Source organism: Ixodes scapularis, unplaced genomic scaffold (genome assembly GCF_016920785.2).
Source record: "Ixodes scapularis isolate PalLabHiFi unplaced genomic scaffold, ASM1692078v2 PGA_scaffold7__128_contigs__length_106722199, whole genome shotgun sequence".
Taxonomy (NCBI): domain Eukaryota; kingdom Metazoa; phylum Arthropoda; class Arachnida; order Ixodida; family Ixodidae; genus Ixodes; species Ixodes scapularis.
Genome location: NW_024609882.1, coordinates 25,653,463 through 25,678,157, shown reverse-complemented (window position 1 = coordinate 25,678,157; position 24,695 = coordinate 25,653,463). Strand labels below are relative to the sequence as shown.

General features: G+C 44.7%; 2 protein-coding genes across 2 annotated transcripts; both read right to left on the bottom strand.

Annotated features, from left to right (window-relative positions):
- Positions 1–5,262: 5,262 nt before the first annotated feature.
- On the bottom strand, positions 5,263–6,123 carry LOC8043786 (elongation of very long chain fatty acids protein AAEL008004-like). The gene has a single exon (XM_040223751.1). The coding sequence runs from the start codon at positions 6,121–6,123 to the stop codon at positions 5,263–5,265; it is 861 nt and encodes a 286-aa protein (XP_040079685.1).
- Positions 6,124–21,289: 15,166 nt separating this feature from the next.
- On the bottom strand, positions 21,290–22,090 carry LOC8043787 (elongation of very long chain fatty acids protein AAEL008004-like). Its single transcript, XM_002400716.3, has one exon. It carries the CDS (start codon positions 22,088–22,090, stop codon positions 21,290–21,292), a length of 801 nt encoding a protein of 266 aa, XP_002400760.3.
- Between the last annotated feature and the right edge of the window lie 2,605 nt (positions 22,091–24,695).

Below are 24,695 nucleotides of genomic sequence, written 5' to 3'. Positions count from 1 at the left end.
CTTTCCTGCCTCACTGAAGTTATTTTTTATTTTTTTTATTCTTTACAACACTTTTTGCACGCGTTGATTTCCGTTATAATGTTTTCACGTATGCTTCGGACTTGTAACTCGGCGTTTGAACCCTCCACTAAGTTTGAATCTGTTGTTGTGCTATCGGTGTGTAAAAAGTTTAGCGACGAAAGCATGCTATTTTTCTTAACGGTTTCAGTGTACGACCTGGTCTTTGCTAAATCACCGGTGCTCGAAGTTTAAATTGAACACAAACTGAGCGATATTTTTGCTTTAAGCATTTCTTGACATGGAATGTCGTAATCCCTATGTCCAATGGGTCTAATAAGTTCATCATTAGGGCTCAGTAACAGTAAGAAGTAACTCAAATACAGAATAGAAATCAAGCTTTTCTCAGACGCAGACATTGCGAGAGAGTAATGGTTTATGGGGATAGAAATGTTGCACCTGTAAGTTCTTACTCGATGCATTACTTACGCATCACAGAAAGGACATTCCGAGTATTAAGATTAATTGAAAGCGACGCCTTTTTGTTCACTAATGCTTAGTTTCTAAAATAGAAAATGATAAGCAAATTGCTTCTCACTCGTGTTCATTCGGCTCCAATCTGCAGCAGGTTTAGAGAGTGAAACTTTCAATATCTCAGTAGCCATAAGCATTCGGGTGAAAATTTCCTCTTCCCGAGAATAAGTCAAGCAGAAAAGTTACCGCAAGCACTTAGCCGGAAGACGTATTGCTGTTGACGGGCTCAAATGCATGCCCGATAGTTCGCAATTTGCAATTTGATAGAAATGTTCCATTTTCTGTTTCAAAGTTCCTTTTGCGTTTTACGTTGAGATTCAAGGCTTTGCTTGTTAGGGAAGGTGGGGAGGTGGTGCCAGATATGTTTCCTTAGTTTGGAAGGTAGTTCGCAAATATGTACGATTTTACGTTTACGCACTTTTAGGGGTTGAATGGATGGAATAAACATTTATTGCTTAAGTCTTGCGCTGACTCTTTGTCTCTGCCCTGGGTTAAGGAGAACGAGCTTGAAAGCTCACCTTCCGTGAAGAAATCGATGGGGCTCAAGACGTCTTCACTTCAGCGGAGCGACTGTCCCATCGCGGTGGTGTTCTTACTTTGACGTCTGTCTGCGACGTTTACTCTGTTATATAGAAGAATCGAGCCTAGAATTCAATTCTGCTTTAGTTCACTGGCGGAAGGCCCTAGGTGAGAATGAAAGGTGTGCGAATGCCTCACACACTGCACTGAACGCCTAAATGGTAGCACGTAGTAGTCATTTACAATGCTAGAAAGAAAGCGTTCATTTGAGAAAGAGTTACTTTTAGAGGGCAGGCTCCAAAACAGGAAAGTCTTTCCGGTCTTTCTTTTGTAATAACGCGTGGTCTAAGTACAGCTAGGTACGTAGTTTTAAGAATCAGCGGTGTTTACATTTTTGTTTGCCGGGAAGTCGCTTGAAGGATTCATTTTATTGTCTTTTGGTTTGTATGCGGCGTAAGTCTTCGCGGTTTAACTGGCATAAAGCAAGCGGCCTTGTGACTCGCACCACTGCCTGCTGACTCAAATCCTTTCCGCTGTGGCTTCGGGTGCCTCCTCAGTCCAATCTAATGTGACCGTCATTTCACTATAATTGCGTCACCGGGTCAACACATTCAAAGTAAATGACTGCCACTCGGAGGCGAGAGATGCGACTTGGTGTTCGCCAGCGAACAATGGATCTCACTTTCCTGAATAATTTTGGAAGAATGAGGCGTGCCTGGTCAGCGCTACTAGATCTGGCACTGCCTAAGTCAACAAACGGAATGGACCAATAGGAGCCATAGGCACAATAGACCTGTACGGGGCGTAAGTTCGTCGGCTCAGGGGTTGCGATGACGGGAGAACGCCGAGCTCCGATTGGCTCAGAGTGAAAGGATAGTGGGTAGACCTTAAGGCAGCCAGAATGGAGGTCTACCCACAATCCGTCCAATCAAAGCCAACCAGAACTCGGCGTTCTGAAGTCAACGCAACCACGCAACCCTGCGTACAAAGCAGACGACTTGCGCGGCCACATACAAGTTCCTTGAGTTTAGTTTTTAGCCATAGTCAATGACAATTTAAGAAACGTCGGGCGTGTCCTTTTTGGTTGACGCTTTTTATTTTGTCCGTCTTTCTTTGGCGTTCTTATCTGCTTATGGCTGCGTAGCCTTAATTAGGCTACGTAGTCATTAATTATTGTATCGGCCGCGTAGCCCTAATTAGGCGCTCGGGACTCGCCGCACCTCAGGTTTTTAAATCTCTCAGTTACTATATGAGTTAAATAAATAATTCGACTTTCGATAACACATATCAGAGTGATGTGTGAGCAACGTACACTCCATGGTCATATTTAGGGCCTCTCATCATTTGGTAACTCGCTTTTTGTCAATTTTGTCAAATTTGGAAGTTTTACGTGCCAAACCTACGACGGGCATCTGGCACGCTCCAGCTGAGGACTGGGGATTAATTTCGACCACCTGAGGATCTTTTGACGTGCGACCAAAAGCTCGGTTACACGGCGCCTTCTCCGCAATAAGCCTCCGTCATATTGCGGGCACCTCGGTCGGGATTCGAACCCGCCACCTCAAATTACTGTGCCCGAGGATGTTCCATGCATTCTTCTGAGCGGATTTGACAGCCGCGGGATCCGTTTCCTTCATCTACAGTGTATCTCAAACGTACGGCGTCGCCTGAAGGAGAGGTGCAAGAGTGTAGGTTTGCAAACCTTTTCGAAAGCACAACTGAAGGCAGCATCATCATCAGCAGCAGCAGTTTATTCTTTGTGCTCATGAACAGCCAAATTGAAAATCAAGATTGCGAAGAGCGTGCAATCTTGGAGTGTTCTGTTTCAAGAATATGAAGCAGAGGATTTATTTATTTATTGAAAGTACCCTCAGGGTCCGAAGGCATTACAGAGGGGGAGAGCACATGCATAAAATAAAGATAGTAATATAGTAACAAGTTAACAATATTAAATATACAACAAACAAAGAAAAATAATAGGCCATGGGTCACTGCTAAAGTAGTAATGGAATTCTTAAACAGATTGGTATCAGTTATAGTAGCAATCAACCCTGTAAGGTTGTTCCCTTTCTCGGCTGTGCGGGGTAAAAAAGAAGATTGAAATGTTGTGGTAAACAAACCTGGAACTCCAACTTTATGCTGATGGTCAAGACGGGGTGAAATTTAAAAGGGGTGAGTAATCCTTTGATTGCGTGGGAGAGGGTTATGGATATATATTTTACGAAATAGACATAGGCGTGAAATTTTACGCCGCAAAGAGAGAAGTGGTAAACATAATCTATTTTTCATCGATGTGACACTAGTAGTACGATAAAAGTAGGAAAGAATGAAACGAGCTGACCTATTCTGAATGGAGTCCAATGCAGGGATTAGACTATCGTGACCGGGGTCAAAGATGGTGGCTGCATATTCTAATTTAGGCCTGATTAATGTTTTGTAGAGGATTAATTTTAGTGAAAAAGGTGCCAAGGAAAAGTTTCGTTTTAAGTAGCCCAACATGCAGTTAGCACGGGTAGTAACATACCGAATGTGGGGTTTCTATGACAAGTTATTTGTTATGTGAACACCAAGGTACTTGTACGTTGCCACTTGCTCCAAAAGGTTGCCATCTAAATGGTAACAGGGACTGTTGTTAGGTTTGCGGGACACTCTTATCTGTTTACATTTACTAGTGTTTAGTTTCATTAGCCATAATTCACACCAACGACAGACAGAGTTAATATCAGATTGAAGTGTAGTCAGGTCAGAATCGTGACAGATTTCACGGTAAATTACACAGTCATCGGCGAAGAGACAAACGGATGAAGGCACATTGATGGGAAGATCGTTAATATAAATTAAAAATAGTAGTGGGCCTAAAAGAGACCCTTGAGGAACTTCAGAATTCACAGACACAAGAGGAGAGTTTTCGTTGTTAACTGTTACAACTTGTGAACGGTTCTTCAGAAAAGACCGAATTCATTGGAGAACGTTAGGGTCACTGTTAAGTTTTGAAAGTTTTAGCAGTAATAGCTCGTGACACACCTTATCGAATACCTTGGCGAAATCTAAGAAAATGCAGTCCACCTCGGAGCCTCGGTCAACAATAGAATGCATGTCATGAGTGAAGGATAAGAGCTGAGTTTCACGATATAATGATTTACGAAATCTGTGCTGTGCTTCAGTGAAGAAATTATTTGACTCTAGGAAATGTACGATTTAAATAGTTCGATACTTTATACCCATGTTCCGAGAGAAAATAACTAAAACCGGCTGCCGGATGGACAAGATAAACAATAAATAGATAATAAAATTTTGATTTCAGATGTTTATGTGTCTAAGAGGCTTCGGCAAAAAATATTCACTCTTCTGGTGTAGCTATCACGTCTCTTACAATAGTCAGCAAGGAAACAATACAAAATTTAAAAAAATAATTCAAAACATAAAGAACATCCTCTTTCTGTTAATCCTTTCTAAATATTAGGCGCTAAAGAAAATCAATCATCTTCGTTATTTATTTATTTCGATATATATTTGTTTTTTCGCTTTTCGGCCATTGAAAATCACAACAAAAGAACCCAAGCACGCACCTGATCTCGACACATCACCGTCTTTTTCTGCACAATATGTCCGTCTGCGATGACCACCACCACTGTGACAACAAAGCGTCTGCTGAACGGGCACACGCACAAACACGATGTCTGAAGCCAGAAACAGTAACAGCTGACGCCATTATTTAAATGCCATCTGCTAACGTCGTGGCAGAAAAGCTAGCCGGAGTGTTTTTCAAGGAACATGAAGCTAAACTACCGATGTGTCCTTTTTGCAGGCTTCATCCGTCACCAATATTATTAGATTGTGCAGACGAGTTTTCTTTATTTATCTATAAGAATGTGTTTCCTCTTTTGTCATTAAAGTTCAAAATTTATATACATTTTTATGTAAAAAAATGAAACTTATGATAGTTCCACGAAGAAAAAAACCTGCCTCTCTAACCATTGTTTTTCTTTTGTGGGGTTAATAACGGAAACTGACTTAGCATATGCTTTTAATATCATGCTAGGCACTTTCTCACATCTCCACATGAGAAGAGCTTTGTGGCTTGTAACAGAAGATTGTTTTGCAAGATTAGGTCTGTCCTGTTTTCTTTGATAAACCAATAGGCAAAAATGTTCTTCCGAAACCTGTTTTCTCTTAAGCCCAAAAGCAGCACGTGATCGCATATATATGCGTTTAATTGTCTTTTCCGTTGCACATTTTGCCTTTTATATTCTCGTTTTCCGAAGGGCGATCGCTTGCGTGAGTAGGACTCTTCCGTAGATATGCTTGAATGTAAAAATTCACAAAGAGTGCCAGTATCAAAGCCGTCTGTGCGCCTCCGAGCAGACAAAGGTGTCTGGGGAAGCCGCAGTCCACAAAAAGCGGAACCGACATGTGAAGAATAAGAATCACAAACTGGACTATCTGCAACGTCGTTAGATACTTCTTCCACCAGAGGTACCTCTGTACCGCAGGACCAAAAGTGGCCAGAAAGTAGTACGAATACATGATGACGTGTACAAAAACGTTGATTGACAGTCCCAAAGCAACCTGTCCTTCTGGGGCGAATAAGACAAAAAACCAAACGTTCACCGCCACGATGGTGTGGTGAATGACGTGCAAATGCGTGATCTGCGTAAACTTCTTTCGTAGGACAAAGAACACGGTGTCCAAGAAGTCGGCGTACCGAACTGAGACGAAGAACCAGCCGAACTTGTAGAATCTTTCGAAGTCATCGTCCATGTACCCGGTGATTCCCTGGCACCAGAGACTGTAGCGTCCTCCTGGTAGATACGTTAGGCCTAGCACCGCGACGAGGAACTTGGCGTTTAGGTAGACCATGATGAGGTTGTAGAGGCGAATAATGTTCACAATTTTAAATGGTTCCCTGTTCTTCATCCACCGGGGGCCAGCCACCCTGACGAAGTACAGATAGGAGAGGATCATCGGGAAGACAAACAAGGGGCTCATGACCACGGGGTAGTCCCTGGTTCTGGGGTCTCCCATCTGCTGGATCTTTTTTGACAGGGTGATGGGGTTCAGGCTGGTAATCATCTTGGGTATTCAATTCTGGTACTGGCTACGCTGAAAGGTTCCTCCTGATGAAACAAGAACACAGGAAACATGTTTCATGAAATTGTGAGGATTAGCATATCAAGAACTGCTGAGAGCGCTATGGGCATACGGAGTTTGGTATCGTAACTGGCAGTCCAAGAAGCCGAATAACTAAAGTAGCTTGTATTATGCTTCTTTTTTTTTTTTTACTTCTGTGCGGAAAAGGCTGTTGATAATAAATAATTAAGAGAAATGTAACTTCTACGCTGACTTGCACCTATGTCGAATGGTTCATTGACTTTGCTCTGACTTTCATATTTTCTATTGAACTTAGCAGGGTTCAGCCATATTGAGAAGAAACTCCAGATACGTTGTGATTTCGGTTAGATAAATATTATTCAAGTGATACTTGAATTGACCAGAAATGTGGAAACAAAATAAAATTCAAGTTACGTTGTTGTTCAGCCGTAAACAATTAGAATGAGATATTATCCCAACAATGACCAATTCAGAACTGCATCTTTGAGCACGGACTGGATCCGAATTTGTCTTACAATGCCGGCAATCTTTTTGTCAAAAATAAAAATGAAATCGGCTAAGCAATAAAATACGATACTCCTGAATCTTAAAAGCGCGTAAAAATCAATGCTATACCTAAAACACGGGAAGGCCGACAAGGGCGCATTGCAAGTAGACAATTAATTTCTAACTCTGAAGAGATGGCACCAGCTACAACCATGCGTCTTAGAGTGATTAAGCCGGTGATATCTCTGGAATGGTGTAAAAATATTTTCTTAAGTTCACCCTCGTACTCACTCTATCGGAAGAATGCTGTCGGAGAGTCTTATGTTCGTTCTCATGCTATCGCAGAAATGATAAAATTTTGCTAAAGTTTTTTTTTAGCACTGATATCAATTTCGTAATGCGCATTTTAAAACAATAAACCACGCATTTTAACAACGGATATTTTGTCCAGGACGTCCCGGTGGTGACTTTAGCGATCCGTTTTATAGCGTGAATAATCTTTTTATGGATTTTTTTTAAATATACGTACAAAATACACGTGTCAAACTAAGAGATTATTGAAATTAGGCATCCCAAACGAATCTCACATATCCGACGTTTGTGTATTTTTTTTTTTCATAACTGGTGCGCTGCTACAGAAAACAAAAAAGGCGCCAAGAGCAGCAGGTTTCGTGGTCAGAATGGGGGAACAAATTTGCCCGTAAATAAACTTTACGAAGTGGGCATTTCAAAACGGCTTAATATGTATATTCCTTACGCTTGCTCCAATTCTATGAAAGAGGGTGTATTACACGCCGAATAAATTCACTCGAGAAACCTCATAGAGTACCAAAACGGCAGCTGACATTTCGCTAAAAAAAAAAAAAAAAAAAAACGTGTTTAAGATTGCGTCTTGTCTTGAAAAACAAAATTGTGTCTCTACACATTGGCGCCTCACTTTCGGCGAAAGCCAACATACAAAATAACGTTTTGACTTACGGCAGGTGAAGGGAAACCGCTGACGGACACAAATTACGGTTTCCCTCGGAGGAGCTGGTTGAATTCTCTGGTTCCGAGCAACGGCCTGGCCAAGTTGCGGTGCGGCAAATCCTCGGTGATGGTGACACTCCCCTCTGGAGGTTAGCGATCAAGCATGAGTCTGTAGCTGGACGTTCTCTGCTACTGGTCGGCTAATTCTGAAGTGCCACGTCCAGCAACTAGGCCATTTTTCGCACACGGCGTCTGTAACGTCTGCACCGAGAAGGAACTGCACCTCGCTAGTTGCAAAGAGGATCCGCGAAATAAGCGAATCGCAAATTCGTCCTCACGACATTGGAACCCAGCCTTTCCTCAATCCATCAATGTGACTACCAAATGCAGCTTCCGCTGCATTTGCCAGTCACGATGGACTTCCTAAGGAACGTGCTGGCACGACGTTATTATTTTAATCGCACGGTACAAGAAAACAGCAAAAGAACGCTTTCCGCTGTACACCATTTTCCCTTACGATGGACCGCGGAGGTCGCTAAGAGCCACCAAAGCCAACCCAACGTCGCGCGACTGTCACGTGACCTTCGGTGCAAGCGCTGTGACGTAGTTTCCTGCTGTCGACCCGACAGCTTAGGCCCGTGGTGCCTTCTCAGCGCTGGATTGGCTAAGATGTCTCGTAGCGTCCGCTTAGGTCCACCATGAGTTCAAACGGGGAAGTGGTTTTCTGCTGTCGACCCTCGTGCGACGGACAATTCCGATAATTCCATGCTGCGTGTCGCCATCTTTGTGTACTGGGCTGTGGGACGCGTTCTGAACACGCACAGTGGCTCTGTTATTGTAAATGTCAGACGCCGCGCATGCGCCGACGGCCCAGTGACTCAGCATTTGTCGCTCGGGTGATAAGCGCCGAAAAGGTGTAGCATAAAGTCACTGATATCTTAAGAAATGCACTGCGTAGGTATTTATCATCACGATTTTTGCGTCTGAATCTTTCTTCGGCGCTCTTATCGGCTAATCAGGAAATCCTATGCGGGGCGCAAGTCCGTCTGCCTCTGGCGCTGGGAAGGAGGAGGGGGGGGGGGGGGTGCTGCGGTGACGTCAGAACGCCGAGCTCTGATTGGAACCGATTGGGAGGATAGTGGGCAGACCTCAAGGCAGCTAGCATTAAGAGCTACCCACTGCCCTTCCAATTGGAGCCAATCAGAGCTCGACATTATGACGTCACTGAAACTTGTGAACAAGAAGCAAACGAACTTGCGCTCCGATGGGTTGTGGAACGAGACGAGAATAAGATAGCCGGGGCTCGCCACGCCGTGCCTTTCTAAAGCTCTCAGTGATAAAAGTAGGTCTCATTTTCGCGACGGCGCCGACCCGGCAAGTGTCTGAGGCCGTCATGCAGACACTTCGTCCATAATTACTCTGCGCGTGTTTGTGCGCATTTTCGATATTTGCTCGTTAAAGTGTACGGCGAAATTCACTGTTACAGGGACTCTGACGGGGTATTGTTGCTCACCGAGGTTTTTATTTGAGCATGACCTTAAAGAACGCAACTACTCAGCACATAATTTGCTGCTCGAAATTTTGTTCTTTCCGCCCGAAAACAGCCGGTCGAGAGTTGGCCGATCTCAGTCGTGCTCACTCTTTTCTCCACAGTCACGTGGCCTTCAAACTGATGTGTACCAAATATATTTAAAATCGAGGGTCATTTAAGGCTCACATTCAATATTGAAAATGATATAAAAAGAATAGGAACCCCATTTTACTGGCCTCTAGGAAACTGGAAATACATTGATCGGGAAAAGAAAATGTTGCACAAATCACAGGAAGTAGATGTATTACGTCATGTTCAATATGGCGATATACGGCGGACGGGACGGCGCGATGGCGGCGCACGACGCACCAAAGTTGTGACGGACGAGGGGGCCGCCTTTGCGGAACGGTTGCTCGTGGTACCGGCCAAACGATCTTCAAGCGTAGAACATCGAGCGGAAGGTATATATGTGGGAAGCATTCGGACTACAAACGTGCACGCAATTTCGTCGTCGGGGTCATCTGCTTCACACGCCGAAAAAGCAGAGAAAAAAAAAAAACGCCGTCGGATGTCGTTACGTGGTTTCCAGCAACTCTCTCCTCATACGTGAATCAGTATCAAAATATGAATTGTGTAGTCGTCTAACACTGCCTTAAATCGCCTAGTAAAAAAATCTTGTGGGAGGTGTCAGTGTCTCTTTAAAGAGCAACCAGTTCAGATATGTGCGTTAGCTACTTTCATTTCCAGTACAGGGAAGCGGACGCTTAATTGTAACACGGGAATAGATTTTAACGCGGGCACCTTGAGCGTAATAGTCATAGCGGCATATATATGTGAGACCGAAGATCTCGGAAGAAGAAAGAGGTGTCGGAACAAAGCCATGAAGGGAAGTGCACTGTACGCCAGGTTGTGGCCCCCGCAAGGAGGCGCGGTCGCGCGTCTCACGGCCCTAAAAAACGTGTCCGCTAAGAAGGCCGGTTCCACTTGTCTTTATGAATATTGGCTGGATTGCTGATCCCCACTTTGAGACCACTGCGCAGTCGCGGCCATCGGTCGACAATTTTACGTCACCTACACAGAGCGTTGTCAAGCCTGGAAAGCTACAATCTTTGTCAACTGTCGAACAGTAGCCCATCGGGAATCTGGGAAAGTTCCACAAAATCACAGCTCCTCAGGCTCAAGCAAAACTGGACTGAGTTGACAACACGCGTAGCCAGTGATCCAGTGGCCGGTGATCAGCAACAGCTGATTTGGTGAGAAGTGTCCCTTCAAATGTTTTTCCCCTTCGAAAGCGTGCATAGCGATCAAGAATGATTCTTATGGACGGCAGTCCTTCGAGGACGTTCCGTAAATGTAACGCGCGTAAAGCTTAATGCCGAAGCGATCTGTTTGTTGACTGCGGACCTTGGCTCCCAAGTGTTAGTTGTGCACAGAAACTCAGCATGGGTGTCTCCGATTGCAATAATATTAGAGGATCCTAACTATGTACGAGGTGTGTACCGTAACTATGTTTAGCGTCGTTCTAAAAAAAGTGAAAGCCGTTTACAACTCCCTGTAACACCGAATTAGAGCGCAGCTCTTGAGGAGGAGGAGGGAAGGGTACTGGGGGGGTGAAGTGACCCCCCAAGGTCACGTGACCTTGGGGGTCACGTGACGATGCCGATCATGTCATCAGTGACGTCACTGATGACGTCATCCGTGATGATGACGATGACGATGCGGATGCCGGTGAGGTCATCAGTGACGTCACTGATGACGTCATCAGTGATGATGACGAGGACGATGCGGATGCCGGTGACGTCATCAGTGACGATGACGTCATCGAGGAGGTCACGTGAACTTGGCGGGGGGTCACGTGACCCTGGGGGGTGGTCACGTGACCTCGGAGGGGGGGTCACGTGACTTTGGGTGTCACGTGACCTTGGGTGTCACGTGACCCTGGGGGTCACGTGACCTTGAGGGCCACGTGACCTTGGGATGACCTTGGGGGTCGCGTGGCCTTGGGATGACCTTGGTTACGCCGACGCCGACGACGACGACGACGCCGACGCCGCTCAAGCCGGGAACGGGCCCCTAAGAGCTGCGCTCTAAAAAAAATGCAAGCCAACCGAATGAATCGATGTGCTGTCCTGTTCGATCCACGACCGGCTTGCCGTTTGTGCCGGCTCCAAGGACGTCGTGCGTCATGAATCTCTTCACCAATCACAATTAAGAGGTGGGCCCGCCCATTGCAAAGCGCAGTAATTCACTGTCAGATGCGACAAACGCAGGCCCACTATGCCGGCGTGTTGGGCAATTGACGGTGCAAACCATCCTGAAAGCGATTAGATGAAGACATACCACAAGTAAGTATGGCGTCGTTTGATTATCATATCGTTTCGCTGTAGTACAATCTGTAGGAGCCTCTATTTATTATCAAGGTTCCCACAAAGTCGCCCAAAGCTTTACCGACAGTGGGTACGGAACATAAAAGGAAAAACTGGCGGCCATCTGAAAGAAGTGTGGTTTGTTCAGATCATATTGAAGGGGAATGTTTTGACCGAAGTGGAAAAACTGTCCGGCTAAAAGCCGGTGCCATCCCAACCCTTTTCAACCTGCCTTACTATCATATGGACGTAATAAGTGACCCCTTATCTGTTGAAAATGTTTTCTGACTTGAATTTCTTTACAATATCTGGCCACAATTATTTTCAACTGATTCATCACAGAACAAAAACAAAGTTAGCGGAAGTGGAGATGTGCAATCAGGTAATTGAAGTAGTAGAGTAAGCACTTGCAATGTGCCTATTCCACTACACCAATATGAGTGGATATGTTACATCTTCGTCTATTTCATGTCTTTGCATAGTATAAGCAACAAGTTGAACCGATAAAAATGGCTTTACTCTTTCTGCAGGTCCCTCATAAAAGTTTCAAATACAAAATTAAAGATCAAAATCTGTTTTGTCGAGCATAGGCACGAAACCATATTGATGGTTTTCCGAACTATTGCTGGTTGTACTATAAACTCGCAATTCAGCTTGTTTCAATGATCTCTAGCTGCTCAGAAGAGCTTGATTCAAACCCAAGCCTTAAAAAACATTCCAAAGATAAGATATTTAAATATATTCTGAAAACCCCTAAAGACACTGAAGTAATAGACACAAGATGTTCCCCCCACCCCCTCTCTCCGCTGGATTTGTAGTTTTTCCTGACATATTCCATACTGCACAATCTTTTTTCTTCTAATAAATAAGAGCACGGCATGATCATGCATGCTATATCAAATTACAATGGTCAGTAAAAGAAATTAGTTTTGTGCGTTTTCTTAGCAACCACAGGCAGAAAGGCCTCCAAGCATAACACAAGATGACAACAGTGCTGGCCGCAGTAATCCTGCCTGTGACGCCGGCGATGCCCAACCATCCAAGTCGACAGCGTCAGACAATACCTATGCCTTTGAAAGTCCACGCACCTCAAAGCCCTAGAATAACAAGATTGTCTGACAGGCGGAAGAACTCAGAAAGAAACTGAAATATTCGAAAGAGGTGACAAAGTGGCTGAAACGAAAGGTTCCTCAGGCGGAAGACATTCTCCCGGACTTGAGGGAGCACTGACTTGTCAGCAATGATGGAATCACTGTTCTTCGTCGGTCACTTTCTGGTGTCCTACTGGAACTTTTTTTTTAACACTAAGAAACTTGAAAGGAGAAGTGACAAGGGAACAATACTCAGCTGAGCTGAGGGCTTTCACCCTTACACTGCAGTTTTATTCTACGAAAGCGTACGAGTATGTGCGGAACACGTTCAACCAGGCGCTTAACCATGCATCATCGATCCGGGCATGGTACAGCTCCATTGACGCTGAACCTGGATTCACCTCCAAAACATTCCAGTCCCTGTGACTCACTGTCCAAGAAAATGAAAAGAAAGGAGGGAGAGTGCTCCGTGCCATGCTCATGGACGGGATGAGCATTCAAAGCATTTTGCGTGAGACGGCAAAAAATTTAGAGGAGTTGTAGACGTTGGGACTGAAGCAGATGACAAAGAAAGTCAACCCGTTCGCTACAGAAGCCCTTGTCTTAATAGTCGTAGCTCAAAACGACCACTTTAACGTACGTTGTGGGTACTCCTTGATCCATGGCATAAGAGTAGACGAGAAGGCCAACTTGGTGGACCTATTTCTAATGAAGCTACAGTACATCGATGTTGTTGTCTGCTCCCTTACATGCGACGGGCTCCTGTCGGATTGGACCGTTCCAAACATTAGGGGTAAAGCTGGGAGATCGCCCGGAAGACATGAAGCCCTAGAGTTTACATCCTGCCAACTGAAACTAGAGAATCTTTATTATCTTTGACATTCGCCACATGTTCAAATTGCTTCGCAATACGCTCGCATCTCTACAGGTGATCAAGGATCTCGACGGACATTCGATCAGGTGGCTCTACATACTGAAGTTAAACAAAATTAAAAACTAAGACGGTTTCAGCGTCGGCAACAAGCTGCGACCAGCCCATGTGGAGTAGAGGAACTAAGATATGAATGTGAGACATGCAGCTCAGGCAATCAGCTCAATCGTTGCCGATGCTTGGGACTTTAGCAACCTTGACCTTAACGGGGACCTGCAACGGCTTGGGACTGTTTCTTTTAAGCTTCAACGAACCTGAGCGCACTAAACATAGTAACTTAGTGAAACTTTTTTTTTTCTCGAAATTCGCTTCATTCGAAGAGTTATCGGCAAATTAAAATTACAAAAACAAGCGAAAGATAACCTCTTTCATGACGTCTCTGGTCCTGGCTTGGGTGGCCAATGGTAGAAGCGAATCGACTGGCTAGTCGGCTGCGGCTTACGTTGATGATCGCCTCTCCTGCAGCCGGATACGCGTCAACGGCTCGTTGCTTGCTTAAGCCCTCCACCGCGCTTACCGGCATGAATTCACCGAGTCTGCCGGAGTTGGAGCTCCGAATCCTCAATTGATGTGCGGAGCTTGGAGTAGTACCGTACTAGGGCGCTCGTCTTAAGCTTCCGGAGCTCGCTAGCGAAGCCTCTCGGCCCAACTCGACGACGCTCAGGTTCTGGGCAAGTTCCGGGTGGGTCCCATGTGGCGCGAGACTACAGGAGGCAAATTCGTACTTTAACTTCTTGCAAAATGTGCCGCCGGCGTCGTGCGTCGTCTTCTAGGATCCGGAAAGAGGGGGGAGGGGGGGGGGGCCTGCACCCTGGGCCGCCTTTTCCAGCGCTTGGTGGTGGATATGTCGACGGGTCATCGCGCGTTCTTTCTTGTTTCCGTACTTTCTGAACCCCATTTGTTTCTTTTATCATCTAAACTACTGAACGAATATAAGTTTCATATATAATTAAATCGGTTTGCGCCACTTATATGTTGTATTTAGACAAAAAAAAAAAAAGAAACTTTTAGTGGATCTGACGAGTCGTAAGGAAGGAGCCGACCGGGACCGACGACGTCACGAATTCGTTAAGTGCCACGCACATTCGGCACCACGGGGCGTCTCCGTAGGAGGAGGAGGTTTCCTGAATCGTCGTAAAAATATGACGCACTTATAATTAGGGACTATCTGCTTGCCGGGTTGCCCGAACCACAGGGGATGTGGAAACAGCAATAAAATGAAAGACGTTTACGACACCTTGTAACGCCGAATTAGAGCGCAGCTTTTGAGGAAGAGGAGGGATGGGTATATCCCCTCCCTCCTCCTCATCCTCCCTGGTATTCCTCCTCGCCTCTTCTCCTCTTCCCCTCCTCCTTCCTCCTCCCCCTCCTGCCCTCCCCTCCTCCTCCTCCTCCGCGCGCGTTGCATCATGGGAAATATCCCATAATGCACCGCGTGGGACCGTTGCGGTCACTCGTGACGTCACGTGTCCCGCGCTTTGCATTATGGGACATTTCCCGTAATGCACCATGCAGTTACGCTGACGGCGACGACGCGGGCGATGCCGCTCAAGCCAGAAACGGGCGCCTAAGAGCTGCGCTTTAAAAGGTAGACGCATAAATAGGATTGCGAGCCCCTTTAAGACCTCCCCCCCCCCCCCCCCCCCGCCCCTCCCCTGCCGGCATCCAGGCGGCAGCGAAGATGATCGGAAACTCCGACAAGCTGTTCGACACAATGAATTCGAGAAACCCCTTGTGCCAAGATCTTCAAAGCACTCTATGGATGGGCACACATTACTTATGGAAGCTCTTCTCCGAAGAAGCAGCCAGCTACATGCTCACGTTGAAGGTCGTCATTGGCCAGCCACTCCATCTAACCAACAGGAGGACCACTATCCTGGGATTTCTTCTGGCCAGAAAAAGCTTCGAGGGTCTTTGCGATGGACTGTTTGGTGGTCAAGCACCCCTCATGAGGTACGCGCTCACCTACAACTGCAGCCAGGACCACCTTGAGCTATTCTTCGGCGCCATCAGAAGCAAGGGTAGCTGGAATAATAACACGACGGCTCTGCAGTTTAGGGCTGCCTGCAAAAATCTCCTTGTGTGTCGCAAGGTCCAACAGGCAAGTTCTGCTGGATGCAGAACTTGCCCGTTGCACCTTGCGACGGTACTGCTCGATGCAAGATCAGACCAGCATCCTTCCCATGACCACGAGGGAAGATCACCGTGAAGACACGCCCCAAGATGTTCCATTAAACGACCAGACAGCAGCCCGCCATTTGGGATGATCGTCTCCCCCAGGGAAGAGGACCACGAATGCGTGAATGTTTCAAACATCATTACTCTGTCCCTGTGCGTGGAGAAGGTGGTAGATTACATCGCTGGCTACGTTGTCCGCATGCTGCAATACAAAATGTAACCTGCCCAGACTGCCTGACAGCCTTGCAGGAGCAAAGACGGATTGGCGGCCTGTTCCTGACAAGACAAAAATCGAGGTGGTCTGCTCGTACCTTATCAAGTTTGGGGGCCATCTGCATAAGTGCAGAGAAGTGCCTAAGGAGGCTGGAGGCCGGCAAGGGAGTTTCGAAAGGCCTGATCGACCGACACCGCCTACAAGTTGGCATCGTGTGCGCCGCTCCACACGAGCTTGCCGAGGAACAGTCCCAACTTTTCTGAGGTATCCACGAACAGATATCCGACACCAACCGAGACGAGAACCATATAATTCGACTAACCAAGCTCACGGCTTCATGCGATTCAAAAGGCCGACTTCGCGCATTGTGATTGTGATTTTGCTGGGCCAGTGAAATTTTATTAGGAGTCATTTATTACAATCTTATTAGAGCCACTAAATAAGCTACGCTTCAGAGCAACAACACTCCAGTTCCACTGGCGCTAAAAATAATATTTGCCAGTTATCTCGAAGCTTTATCTGAAATTGTAGGAAACGCTTTTTTGTTTTGAATAAATTTTAACCCAGTGCACGAGAGAGCCAACCGCGGTGTCACCTGAGCTTCCTGACGCCCTATCTAAAGCTCGGAATATTGGAATTTTTCAAATTTTATTAAAATTTTCTAATTTATTGGAATGTTCGAATAGTAACGATTGCCCATTTCTGTGCGCTCCGCGCTAAGCACCAAAATGACGGCGCTCACAAGAAAACTTAGGAATGCGGAGTGCCAATACTTTAAGCTTAGCTTATTGAGCGGCTCTAGTTCTTCTTACACGCAAGAATTGCTCGTACCTTATTGCCCGGTACCGCTCATTGCTATGCGACCTGCACACATCGCACTGTTTTTTCAAACTATGAAATGCTTCCCGAGATCCCTTACTCCATGCTTTCAGCGTGACTGCCGGCGTTTGTGCCTGCCCCTGCATGAGCGGCCAATTGAACAGGTCCGCAAAGAGCCTCCTTCCAAAACTCTCTGTAGACTACCATCATCTCATTGAACACTAAAAGTAGCTGCCGAAAGAAGGTCGTGAATTCAACCTTTTTGTTTTGATTGTTACTCAGCGGCACGAGTGAGGGCGCCCGTCAATGCCGTGACATCGTGCCCGCAACCCTACTTCCCCCTACTACTTTAAGCTGCAACGGAGTGGTGAAAATTCAAATTTCAAACCTGATTGAGGCTCTCGAAACAGAACTTGTTCCTCAGCCCTCAGGGTCTACAAGTGACGGAGTCAATTGGAGGAGAAACACAGCTCAGGGTACACCTTCAAGCGCGTCACACTCACGAAAGTTCCCCCAGAAGATAGCAATCATATCCATGATATCAATACTTGATTGCTGTCTACGATTTCGAACTCCAGAAAACATTTCCCAGCAAACATCGCGTCGAATCGACTGTTATTTATTTCCGAATACTGGCTCACTGGCAACGCGACTTGTCGCCTCAATCCAGTTTTGCTCGAGCGTCAGGTGCTGTGGTTTTCTTAAACTTTCTCAAGATCGCGAAGGGATATTGTTCGACAGTTTACGTAATGTTCCACAAAACTACTTGGACAAACGACGGTGGTTGAGAAATGAGCTCTGCAGATGGTATTTTTACAGGCTTGACAACGCTCCATGCATGTGACGTAAGATGGCCAACCCGTGGCCGCATTTGCGGAGGAGCGATCAGCGATCCAGGGTGCTTCCCCGAAGGATAGATTGATTAATGGTCACGACTAAACCGTTTAAAACGGGCGGCGGCTTGCGTCAAGTACCCAAAGCTTCTAATTCAAATTAACTAATTTCCGATTAAAGTCGTAATCAATGAAGAAGGGCAAAAGAATCTCATATTGCTGCTAAACACAAATGTTTATCTACCATTCTCTACGAAACTTCATTCTACTCTCGACTTATGCCACCAGCCCGATAACCTGTGCTTGGTGACCTCCGCTTTCCCAGTGTCTATTTTTCTGTCGCTGCCTGTAAAGCCTAAAGCCTTCACTTATTCAGTGTCGCCTTGAACAACTGCAGAATGAAGCCCTGTATAGAAAAGTATTGAGTGTTCAGACGTCTCCTTTTCCTACCCACATGCGTCACATCCCTATCGATGTCCTGATATTTCGCTCTGTACACCCTAGTCCGAAATGTTCCTTCCTCTCCTCGAACATCAACGAGCTTCCCCTGGAATTATCATAGATACTTTCCTTGGCAATACGCATCTTACATTTTCTATAAATCTCCAGAGCGATTTAATCTGTGATTCTGAACTGTGATTCTCTGATCTAGGACCTTATTGGCCAAAACTTTCGACCTCAGTTTCTTTGTTCGCTTATTTCTCTTTTTAAACGCCCTTCATGTACAAATAGCCAAAACCTCTCCGCGTTCAGCGTTCCTGCTCCATGTAGCTTAATCTCTCTTAAAATTAATCTTACTACTAGTTTCCCTGCCGTTGTACCGCCTGATTCGGTGTTTGACCATCCGCTCCCAATGCCAGTCTACCAACACCGCGTTGCTTTACTTCTAACCTTGCTTGAATATCAGATTTCATACACAGAATTGCATTGCCAAAAGTTAAACTTGGCACCATAAGCCCCTGTGTTACTGCGTCTGTCCTACTGCGCCATCTCTCGGAGTCATTCACAAATGGAACGAAATTTAAACACCCTTCCCTCCGTGGGCTCCATCCCGTTCAGGCACCTCACTATTCATCCACTATTACAAAGATATGGCAGAGGTGTAATTAGATATGAAGAGGACATATAACTAAATACTAGCGCGAAGACATGCACCAGCATAAACAAATGCCAAAATACGCCAAGAGAGGCCTAGCGTTGGTCCTCTTAAACTATGTTTTCACTGTTTATAATTAGGGGCCGCCGGTTGGCGCGAATGCCTTGCAGCGTATGAGGTGTACATATGCGAACTAATAAATAGATTAATGCGGTCGAACACCCCGAAGTGAGCATCAAGTAGCTCCATATTGATCTTAATTTCGACGCCATATTACAACTTTGTGGCGACAATATTTAGTTTAAGCCTTTAAATAGCGATGTGACGCAAAATATCGGATAATAATTTTTTACTTTAAATATCTGGACATGTAAACCGGATCAACATTGTCTTTCAAGTCCAAGTTCTTTTTCTTTTGCTTGAGTTTTTTTAAAAGGAAGAATCCTGCTTTTAAAATACCATAATTTTGATCAATTGGGCTGAAATGTCTTGACTAGACATCTCTTAGCCCCAGATGGAAGCCCCAGATAGCCCCAGATGGAAGACCGATTGCAAAAGTAGGTCTAAATGCTGACAAAAAGCAAGCGTAAATACCTGTGATTACATTAATTGCTGAAATTATACACTTATTCTTCCTTTGCTGCGTTGGTAAAAATATCTCTTCTCACCCACGATGTCCTTGCCTCTGCAGTTAACCCTTCACAAGTGGTATTATTCAAGTCCACATTAACGCACTCCGTAAGCCAGCCTTTTTTTGCACCTTTTGGTCCTCAATGCATCAAAATAAAAAGACTCCGAGGAAGTCTACATACACCCTAACCACTGGCCGAAATGGCAGCATTTGAGCTACGTTTAAAGATATGCACAGATATCAAGACTGTGCTTAGAGTTGGCATAAGGAGGATCTTTAAACTGGAGTGGCCATTTCGGACGCAATTATTTTATAGGATTTTAATAAAGACATATATCAAACGTATCCTCGGTGATACGAAACCGTTTTTTACCATTTTTATAACTGTCAGTTTCTAAAATGCCTCCTCGACATTTACCGCATAAGCTCTATGCTGTCTTTGCAACGGGGTGGCTGCGCCTTTACACTCGAAAGTAAAAAGCTGCAATGTTGAACGCCCCAATGGCTAAAGGAAATGCGAGCGGGAAAAACCAGAGGTGCAACATTGTGGAGCTCGGCGGATTTCATGTACTCACGAAACTCTGATTCATGCTTGAATCTCGTTATTGGCCCTGGCAACAAGTTTAAAGGGCGACAATATAATAAAATTTGTTTCCCTTTTCAGACAGTTCCATTTTCATGGGACAGCGGTTTTGGCACACAAAACGCGGTCACGCAGGAAAACACAAATCTTACACAAAAGACAGGCCCGAACACCACTGCTAGAGGACTGTGTTTATTGTTGAAACCTTTACAAGCACCAAAGACCGATGCCGTAAAAAAAAAAAAGTAATAACTTTACAAAGGAGTGCGTCTCGAAGTAACAAAATTACGACCCCCCCCCCCCCCCCCCGCACACACAACACAAAACATAGGCTATTTGTGTTTTAGGGTTTTCAAATACTGACCGCAACCGGAAAACATCTCGTATATATGTATATGTATAAGAAAAAAGTCCATGAGGCATGGGTTCTAGTGAAGCCTTGGCTCTTTTTCTCTTGAAACAACTTGAAAGTAAGAAGGTCAGAGGCAGTTATGCTTTAACATTGTAATAGTTTTATTCCCGGCAGCCAGTAAGCACCTTTTTATTAGATAATTAAAATAATAATAGTTGCCTGGAGTATTGTAAGTATTTGTAAATGTAACACTATATTAAAAATCATTCATTATGGCATGTCGTGTTCAGAAACTTTAAGTAATTCAAGCCGAATTTAATGGCTTTAACGGTAGAAATCTTTAGAAACAGTCGGATTGTTATGTACGCAAGCTTCAAGTGAAATTACAAGGCATAACTAACCTAGCTGTGTTGAACGAATTCCTGGCATTTTGAAACAACAACTTGATGCTAGAAAGTGAAGTTGCTTCTACTCTTCTTTACATATAGAAATAGTTGGAGTTACACACACACACAAAAAAAACTATTTTTTCAAGTCTGCCACTAAGAAAATCTTTAAGCAAAGTTATGGTACTCTAAGTTGCAGCAAAAGAGTTTGAGATTAGTTTTATATTTAATAAAACAGTAACGTAAATCCGACTCTTCAAAAAGCAATTGTATTACGTGCATGAGTACCGTATACTAACAAGGCCTCAAACGCATATGAAAAACGAGTTAGATTAGATATGCCACCAGTCTCAAGTCGAAAGGCACAGTGAATGTCGTGCTCCCTTATGGTGCAGGCGGCTCACTCTAACCAGCTAACCAACCGCACTAACTCCCAGTTAGTTCGGTTTGTAGAGAGTTTCAAATATTCTAGACCGGGCCAAACGAATTTTTTCATGCCGAGCATCTTAAGGGGCTGAAGTTTGGCCTCGATCTTAGGTCGAAATGTTAATTTATTCTATCCAACGTATATGATAAATAGATTGGCTGGTTTGAACCTAAAGTAACCCAACATAGTCATGTTCCCAGCTCCTAGGTCTACCTCCGTTCGTCGCGCCATCTATCATGGCTGTGATTGTTTTTGTCTAATATACGCGTGAATGTAGAAGTTTACAAAAAGACAAAGTATAAGGAAGGTTTGCGTGCAGCCCAGGTATACTAGGTATCTTGGGAAGCCGCAGTCCACGAAGATTGGTATGGATAGGTGGATGATGATGACGACAAACTGAAAAATCTGGAGCCTGGTGAGGTACTTTTTCCACCACAGGTACCTTCGTACACTAGGTCCCAGTGTGACCAGAAAGTAATACGTGTACATGATGATGTGCACGGATACATTGAGGGCCAGTCCGAAGGCGACTTGTCCCTCTGGAGCAAACAGACACCAGAACCAGAGGTTCAGCGTGACTATGGTATGGTGGATGACATGCAGATGCGTGACGTGGGTGAACTTCTTGCGGAGGACGAAGAACACCGTGTCCATGAGGTCTGAGTAGCGAATGGACACAAAGATCCAGCCGCTTTCGTAGTACTTGACCAGCTGCTCGTCCATGTGTCCGGTGATTCCTTGGCACCAGAGACTGTAGTGACCTCCTGGTAGGTACGTTTTCGTTAAGAGGAGATAGAGAAATCTTATATTGGCGGCCACCATGACGACGTTGTGGAAGCGGATAAGGTTTGTGATCTCGAACGGCTTCCTGTTCTTCATCCATCTGGGGCCGGCTACTTTGACGAAGTACAGGTAGACGAAAATGAGCGGGAAGACGAAAAGGGGGTTCATGACTATAGGATAGTTTCTGGTCCTCGGGTCACCCATTTGTTGCAATTCGCTGAAGAACGTGATCGGATTCATTATCATATTCATCTTTGCCGTTGTCCGTAGAACCGCAGAGTGCCTGTATTAACACACTGCAATCAATAGGTGGACACGCTAGTCAAAGCTCCCCTAATTCTAAGACCCAACAATATTAGGGCTCAAGCTTTATAGAATTATTGAGGTATTTAACGTGTCTAGAAAGCGTCACAACCTTTACTTTAACGCACTTCTCACTATCTTGTGTAGCAAGTTATTATATTAAACGCGACCGTTTTCGCTTGTAACTTCCTTTTTGCTTTCAGACCAAGGTAATACAAAATGGTGTTAAGCAAAATCATGTCTTTCTGGAGAATTGATGATAGATATTCTCAACCCACTTGCACATTTATATGATGTTAAGCAAAATCCTGTCTTTCTGAAGAATTGGTGATACATATTCTCAACCCTCTAGCATATTTATATTTTAACAACAGTCGATGCTTTAATTCGAGATACAAAATCTTATGTTCTGGTGTCTTGCCAGCGATTCTTCCTATGAAACTCAGAATACAGTGTATAAGTTTGCAGATCTTCAGCCACCAAACAATTACACAAGGCAGGCACTTCTACAGCTCTAGACATATATATATATAACATCCTAAAAGGGCGTCATAACTCTCTGAGAGTTCCTTCAGGGGACTGAGATGCCAAAGTGAGGAAAACATTTCATTACGTGGAGTCGGTGTTGGCGGCAACGCGTTACATGTAACGGCCTTACCGGTAACGCGTAACACTTTTCTGCAACGTAATAACGTACTCATTACGTTTTCGAAATAGTAATGCATAACTTATGTTACTTATTGAGAGTAACGGGTAACGGTTACGTGACTCAATACAACTTTTTTAAAACTTAAAAATATACACATATTTTTTTTTTAATTTCAAGGCGCCAAGTCATGAACTCTTGTACTCATGCGACATATCTTCAAAAATGTTTCTTCCTTGGTAGAATCAAGAGAAACATAAATTAGGTGGAATAAAAAAATGCAATTATACTAAGTTTCTACATGAACAAACGTTTCTTAAAATACGGCGTGTATACATATCTGTAACGTAAGTACAGTAAATTTGTAATTCATAAATAAAAACTAACGTACAAGTAATGTGTGTTAGTTTTTATATGTAACAGTAGCCGTAACGCTTTCCTTTAATTTTAATGTAATCTGGATCGCAACACGTTTATTTTATTCGACAGTAACGAGCCACGTATTTGGTTACCTTTTTTCTGTAACGCCTACCACACTGCCATGATTACACCTAAAGGCAGCTTGAGAAAGGTGGAGAACAGTTGTTGCTGCTGGGCACCATAATACGTCAAATCAGTCAAACTACTTGCTAGCTATACGAGTTTGGGAAAACAAAAAGTCGTTACCTTTGCCATCACGGAATTATATTTTTTTCTTTATAAGGTTTAACTAGAATAAACTGACGAGAAAATAGTTTGACTTACACGTAAGCCAATTTCGAACTCCAAGCTGTCAGGAACAAGACCGTTGCTGCTTTGGCAAGTGCGTGTTTTGTTTACGGGCGGACAATAAACTCAATGCATTGAATCAAGGTGACAAAAAAGTGTCGCCAACCGACCGAGCGCGCTGCAAGGCGTGCAAAAGACGAGGTCTCCGTAATGTATGATAACAGCAGAGCAGGTGGCACCATTTTCCAGATAGCAGACTCTGGGGGAACACTTCTCCGAAGCACGTCATTCCTTTTACCGCGTCAATAGCGCCTGCGTCGACAAGGAACTCATCCCCTGGAGATCCTCGAATTAAGCACGTTGTAAACGAATATTCTATGTGGAATCCGACTATGATATCTTTGATCTTTCCTCCTCGCCGAGTTGTTATTAACCTGTCACCGTGCTGCAACTTTTGGCATTCGTAATAAACCGTGACGGAACACGTGTGAGGATTCTGTGACGCTGCTTGGTGACATGACCAGTCCTGTTGATCTCCGTGTCTTGGGATGGAGTCTAATTTCCATGAAAGCAGGAACTCGAGAAGCGCCTGCAGTCGTTGGATCGACGTTTCGCTGCTGGTTGCTTTTCCTCGTACTGAAGCTCAATTTTTTTTAATATATATGAGGTCTAGAAGATCGCGCTTCGGGCGCATTTCCGTCACTTTTGGATTTATAAACTTGCGGACAAAACCAAGCGAACATAGAGGGAGAAAGAGGGAGAGAGAGATAAGGAGGGGTGGAGTATCGGATGAAAAAAAGAAAATAAAGAAAGTATAAAAAACAGCTATTTTATTTACTTGTTTGCTCACCAGTGTTGCCATCTGGTATTGTTGACAGGTCCAGGTAATTGAACACTGATCTAGATTACCGCTAGCCTGACAGGTAATCTCAGTATAGAAGATATACAAGCGGACTGCAATTTCAGGAGTTGGTGTCGGTTCGTGACGCTATAGGCCACTAGACCGATCGCTCTCTGCGCGGTGCAGTTTTTGTTTACCGAACTCTGAAATGCGTTCTAAGTATGTGCCGTAACCTTCGTCTGCCGAAAATCAGATCTTTGAAGTGGCACGTTTACACATGCGGATTTGCGGGCGGATCCGCGCAGACGAAAATTGGATTTTGGAACCTGGGTGGTGAAATGGACTCGTCGCTGGCGCAG

Coding starts and splice junctions, on each gene's coding strand:
- LOC8043786 (XM_040223751.1), bottom strand. CDS start 6,123: ATGATTACCAGCCTGAACCCCATCACCCTGTCAAAAAAGATCCAGCAG.
- LOC8043787 (XM_002400716.3), bottom strand. CDS start 22,090: ATGAATATGATAATGAATCCGATCACGTTCTTCAGCGAATTGCAACAA.